The following is a 6537-nucleotide window of genomic DNA, read 5'->3' as shown; positions in this document are numbered from 1 at the left end:
CTTTGAAAGTTTTTTTCTATGACAAACATTTTGAAAACTTTTTAGAAAATATTTTCATTGCAAATATTTATCTCGAAATTTTTTAAGAATTTTTTGGAAATTTTTTTCCAAAAATTAAAAAAAAAGTTAATTCAGCAACTTTTGAAAAAATTTATTTAGAAATTTCGAAGAAATTTTCTTGAAAGTTTTTTTTTAAAAAAATAGCTATGCCAAATATCTTACTTAGAAAATGCACTTAAAAATATTTACAAATTACTTCAAATCTCTACCTCAATCTAAGATATATGAAGTGGTTACTTTCCTATATATTTATGCATTAACCATGGGCTTTATATCTTATGCTTGTCTTTCTTTTACCTTAGTTTTTTTTATGAATGCCAAAGGGGGAGGTTAAGGGTTAATGTAGAAAAATAACAAACAAATTTGATTAAATAAATAAATGTAAAACTAACTTAGATCATTTGTTTACATTTTACATATTATTTTTCAATATTATTTATTCTAACTTTAACCCAGGTTGTCATTACATCAAAAAGAGGAAGATTGTTAGTGGAATTTGCACAATGATCTAACTCAAGTTTTGATGGATGACAAGTGGTTTAAAGTTAAAGTGTTTTATGGTCTAATTCCTTTACCAAGTGTGTAGGAGTTGACGGATCTAAAGGACCTAACACCATACTAAAATCTAGCTAGGTTCGCGGGACTTGATAGTTGGTGCGAAGTCCAGATAGGTCCACAGGACCCTATATTTGGCAGAAAGTTCAGTTGGTTTCGTGAGACCTGACAACCATAGAAGTCCAATTGGGTCTACGGGACCTGACAACTAGTGGGAAGACCTGGTGGGTCAAAGATAAAATCAAGCGACTATAATTGGTAAGTGGAGATAAGTAACTGGAGGAGAGATCTAGTGAGGATGTGTTTTCGATTGAGAGAACTGTAGGCGTCGGTCCAACTTAGGTCTATTTGGGAAACCTAAGCTGAGACCTTGATTAGATTTTGATCTCGAAGAGACAAGATATAATTACTACTACTATCATATTTTTAATGTGCTAACTACGTTTTAGAAGATAATTTTTATGCCTAGAGTAACTCTTTTTTGCAGGTAAGTAAAGGGTGAAAAAGAAGGTCCGAGAGCCCGGGGTTGGTCATGGCACCCGGACCATAAAAGTTACCCAGAAGTTGAGTTAGAGCGCGACGACTGGCCGAACCCACGTCAATGGTCCAGGCGTCCGGAGGAGGTTCGGGCGCCTGGAAGTGGATAAACTTGACGGATCAAGTTTCGACGAAATCTCGCCACATCAACACGGTCCAGGCGCCCAGGAGGGACTCTAGGCGCTCGGAATGGACTTATATAAAGGCCTTCGACCAGCAGCTTCAGAACATCATCTGCTACAAGTTTCATTCTCATGTGTTGCTTCGAAAAGGCTCCAACGACACTAAAAAACTGCTCGGAAGTTTGAAGAATGAAAATTCCAATTTTCTTTCTGTTTGTTAGTAACAATTATTTCAGTTCTAATACTCAATACGTGTAACACATTATTCGAACTGATAGTGATTGACCAACGAATGCGATCGACGATTGTAGGACTTGGAGTAGGAATCGTCACATGCTCCGAACCAAGTAAAATTTGACTTTGTTAGTATTGTTTTTTCCCCCTCAGCGTCTCTGGAGAGGCACTTAGGATGAGCATTATCACCTTTTGCATCACAAATCACCTTGATGAAAGTTCAGTTTCAAACAAGAAATCAAAACTTGAATAGGCAATCCAGCAACAACATGGCCATATATTTCATCTTTGTCTCTGACATGGAGATCAAGCACCAACCTAAATATTACACAACAAAACATTAACTGAAGATCTTCCTTAAACTGCAATCAAATACCTACTAAAAAGAACAATACTGATCACAATAAGTTTGTCTCGTAGAACAAAAAAATGTTGCCCCAAATTTGTTCAAGTATCAATCTGGCCATTTTGCTGGGTTCTCAGTGCTTGCTCGGAGACGGTAGCCAGTCCTTGCATCAGCCTAACAATCTCGGCTGTGTCGTCTAAGTAATACTTCGCTTTGCTTGGCTTCTGACCCACAGTGCAGGCAAACACTTCAGTTGTGGGGGTGAGGGAAGAAGTGCTTGGTATGGAAGTTGTGATCACCTCAAACATGTCTTCATCAGACCTGTCGTCTCCAATGCACAAAACAAAGTCTGGTGTTAAGCCCCTCTCTTGCATTGTCGAAAGAAGGCGCCGAGCCACCAAACCCTTACTCACACCCTGAAAGAATTATCAACAATTTCATCGTTAATTGCGTGCCTGTTTGCTCAAGAAAGAAAATATCAAACAGCTCTTTTGTGGTTTAGCATTCTTGCTACCAACTTGTAAGTATGATAAAGTAGCTTGTTAGACCATGTTCTTGAGTTGCGAAATAAAAAATAGATAAAACTGAATCCTCCCTAAATGCTTAAGCTTCTAGAGTTATGGTAACACTATCATAATCAACTCTTGAGACTGAAACCACCTATTCTTCCTATTTCTTTTACTATTTTCCTAGTTCTGAAATTGTTTTTTTCGCTCTCTTGGCTCTTATCATGCTTTCTCCTAATGCAGTCATGACCTAAACGCAATGAATCTTTCTTAACAGGTGGAGTTCTTTGGCTTTGTGGTAATCTAATCCAACATTAATATAAGCATACAATTACAAACAAAAACTTCATAATATCTCAAATTTGGAGATTATGATAACTGAAACATATATTTAAAATAAACAAGCATCTAACCTGTGGTTTGACCTCCAACAAGCATATATTTTAATGTAATCCAACATTAATATATGCATACAATTACAGGAGAAAACTTCAAAATAGCTCGAATTTGGAGATTATGATAACTGAAACATATATTTTAAACTAAGCAAACATCTTAACCTGTGGTTTGACCTCCAACAACTACACGCATATATCTTAATCTAATCCAGCATTAATATATGCATACAATTACAGACAGAAACTTCATAAAGCTCAAATTTGGAGATTATGATAACTGAAACATGGATTTAAACTAAACAAGCATCTTACCTGTCGCTTGACCTCCAACAAGCATATAGTTTAATCTAAGCTAACATTAATGTAAACATACAATTACAGGAAAAAAACTTCATAATAGCTCAAATTTGGAGATTATGATAACTGAAACATATATTTTAAACTAAACAAGCATCTTACCTGTGGTTTGACCTCCACTATATGCTGACCACTCTTTACTGATACAGGCTCATTGGCTAGCACACTCTCCAGATGATCAAGAAGTTCTTTAGCCTGACAAGATCCAAAATCAGGATCCGCATCCTCGTATGACCAAACAAGCATGGTTTCCTTGTCATCTATCATGGAACCATCTGTTGTTTCCATGTACAAACTCATCACGGGATCGGCAATCTGTTTCCAGTTAAAATCTGCCACTGGAACACAAGTTTCCCACCCTGCATCCCTCTTCAACCTGAAGGCAAACTAATGTCATTGCCATGCTAATTTCACTTTGGTTCAAAATGGAAGAATTCATTGGAAGGGCCACAAACCTGAAGAAATAGCCATGTTCTGCAGCAACACCCAAGTTCTCACAAGGAGCAAACCAATGGCCTAAAGTGGCACGGCTTCTCGCACTCACAAGGAACACCACATTGTTCTTGTCAGAGCACAGAGTGTTCAAAATCTCAATCGATTTCGTGCTGGGTCTCTTGTCAATCGATGCCTGGGGCATCAATGTGCCATCGTAGTCCAAAAGGATGGCTCTTGTTCTTGTTCTCTTGTAGGCTGACACGATGTGCTCCATTGCAAGCTTTCTGAAGTTAGTATCGAGAGCAACCACTCTGAATCCCAATCCAAAGCCAATTCCCCAGTTCCTCCTCGTCGAATGATCTCTGCAGGTCCTCTGCAGATCCTGCAAGAAGCTGTTTGCCCAGTAGCCTACATCGTGTGAGCTCACGTATTTGTAGTGCTTCTCATGTCGGAATTGCTTCTCCTGCTCTTTCATCTCCAGAGCATTGACCATGGCGTCAGCCACAGCTTCAGTGTTCCATGGATTGACACGGACAGCTCCGCTCAGAGATGGAGAGCAACCAATGAACTCGGATATTACTAACATGCTCTTCTTTTGCGCCGGTGAGGCCAAACCCAAGACATTGTCTAATTGCTGGTTGCCCTGTCTGGAAATGATGTATTCATAAGGTATAAGGTTCATGCCGTCTCTCACGGCGGTGACCAGGCAGCACTCCGCCACGACGTAGTAAGCTATGCGATGGGAGAACGGAAGCGGCTCATCGATGAGGATGATGGGCTCGTAGCCCGGTGGCTCGCCGTAGGCCTCGTTGATGCGCTTCATTGTCGCGAAGCTCTCTGCTTGGACTTCCTTCACTCCCTTGCCTCGTCCTCTTGCTGGATTTGCTATCTGGACCAAGACTATCTTTCCCCGCCACTCTTGGTGCTGCTTGAGCAGCTCCTCCATGGCCAGAAGCTTCAAGCTGATGCCTTTAAAGATATCCATATCGTCGACGCCGAGGACCATGACTCGTCCCTTGTCTAAGAACTGCTCCACAAGCTCCTGGACCTTCTTCTCAGTCTCCGGAAGGCTGAGCACAGACTTGAGCTGGTCTAGGTGGATGCCAACGGGGAGGATCTTTATGCTGACGGTGCGGCCGTAGTACTCGAGCCCAATGTAGCCACGTTTGGACTCGTAGGAGAGGCCAAGCATGCGACCGCAGCAGGAGAGGAAATGGCGAGCGTAGTCGAAGGTATGGAAGCCGATGAGATCGGAGTTGAGGAGAGAGCGGAGGAGCTCTTCACGGACGGGGAGCGTCTTATAGATTTCAGAGGAGGGAAAGGGGCTGTGGAGGAAAAATCCAAGCTTGACGCGGTTGAAGCGTTTGCGGAGGAAGGTGGGAAGGACCATAAGGTGGTAGTCGTGCACCCAGACGAAGTCGTCGTCTGGGTTGATAACTTCGAGGATCTTGTCGGCGAAGATCTTGTTGGCCGAGACGTAGGCCTGCCACAAGGAGCGGTCGAAGCGGCCGCCAAGGTCAGGGGAGAGGGGCAGCATGTAGTGGAAGAGGGGCCACAGCTGTTGCTTGCAGAAGCCGTGGTAGTATCGGGCAAGGAGGTCCGGCGGCAGGAACGCCGGCACGCACTTGAATGTCTCAAGGAGGACCTGACTGACCTCGTCTTGGTCGGCGGCAGGGATCTCATCCCGGAGGCAGCCGACATACACGAACTCCATGTCGGCTCCGCGGTCACCGATTGCATCCTTGAGCTGGAGGAGGAGGGAGTCCTTGTCCCAGGAGAACTCCCATCCTCGCCCGTCGGTGCGGCGGCGGGCGCTGATGGGAAGCTGGTTGGCGACGACGATGGTGCGGTCTCTGGGGGAAGAGGGGGCCGAGGAGGAGCCGTCGGAGTCGGAGTCCGAATCGAAGTCGGAGATGATGCCGGCAACGGTCATCACGCGAGGGATCCGCCGCCGGATCTGGCTGATCGAGGCCGGCTCCCCTGAGGCAAGCTCGAGGAGGTTCGAGTACGACCTCGACGCCATTTTTTCCAGCAATTTGAGCTCAAAGCAATCCTTCCGCCTCCCCAAACCCTCGATCGACGCTAGTAGCAAGCACAATCAAACTCCCAGCCACCACATCAGAGCTCCCAAATCCGCACGCTCAAAAACTACAAAGACGAGACATTTCTCGACAAAACCGCTCTCAATTTGCCATAGAAATCTCTAAAAAAGCGCAGCGAGAAACCCAAAATGGCAATCAAAAGCGCAGAATCTCCAAAACCATTCGATCTCGAGCTCCAAACAAGAGAACAAACAGAGAAAAACAAAGCAAAATTGAAGGAAAATGTTGGTTGAACTGCCTTTGTCTCTCCTCGGAGATGCTGCCCCCTTTTATATTGACGCGAGAGCGCAGCAGCAGACAGAAAAGTCACCCGGACACAGGTGACAGCGACTCGAATTCTCTTCACGTCCGAGCCGGGCCCCGCCGACCGGCATCCAGTCGCACTCTGGGTAAGTTACTTTGCATCCGACCAATTTGAACCGAGGCGAAATAATTGAGATATTAAATGACTCATATGCCCCTCCTTGATTTTTCAAATATCAAATATCAAATATCCGCGGGGCCGGCTAATTTTTTAAAAAAATATTTTTATTTTTGGACAATAATAAAAAAGTGCCAGCCTTCCTAGCCCTCAGTACAAGTCCTCTTGTCCACTTTCTATCAACCAGAATAGTAATCATTTGTATATATTAACAGGAGTTATGACCACTATTTATAAAATATATAGACATCATGACTCCTTGTCAATATTAGGATTATAAATAAATTAAGTGTTTGTAAACAAGTTTAATGTTCGATTTAATAATGATTTATTTATATTTATTCAATATATATAAGATTAATTAAATAAATAAATTTGAACAACTCGTTAAACTAAACAAACAAACTTAAACACATATATGTTTAGCTCGTTAATATTCGTGAACAACGTTCATGAATAATATT

At 42.8% G+C, this 6537-nt stretch overlaps 1 protein-coding gene across 1 annotated transcript; it reads right to left on the bottom strand.

Annotated features, from left to right (window-relative positions):
- Positions 1–1753: 1753 nt before the first annotated feature.
- LOC122009478 (alpha,alpha-trehalose-phosphate synthase [UDP-forming] 6-like) lies at positions 1754–5906 on the bottom strand. The gene is made up of 3 exons (XM_042565660.1): positions 3571–5906; positions 3218–3491; positions 1754–2270 (listed from the first exon to the last, which is right to left on the bottom strand). Exons 1-3 carry the CDS (start codon positions 5571–5573, stop codon positions 1956–1958), a joined length of 2592 nt encoding a protein of 863 aa, XP_042421594.1. The 5' UTR covers positions 5574–5906; the 3' UTR covers positions 1754–1955.
- Between the last annotated feature and the right edge of the window lie 631 nt (positions 5907–6537).

This window comes from Zingiber officinale, chromosome 8A (genome assembly GCF_018446385.1).
Source record: "Zingiber officinale cultivar Zhangliang chromosome 8A, Zo_v1.1, whole genome shotgun sequence".
Taxonomy (NCBI): Eukaryota; Viridiplantae; Streptophyta; class Magnoliopsida; order Zingiberales; family Zingiberaceae; genus Zingiber; species Zingiber officinale.
Note: the sequence above shows the minus strand (reverse complement) of the source record. Positions and strands in the feature narration are given on the sequence as shown.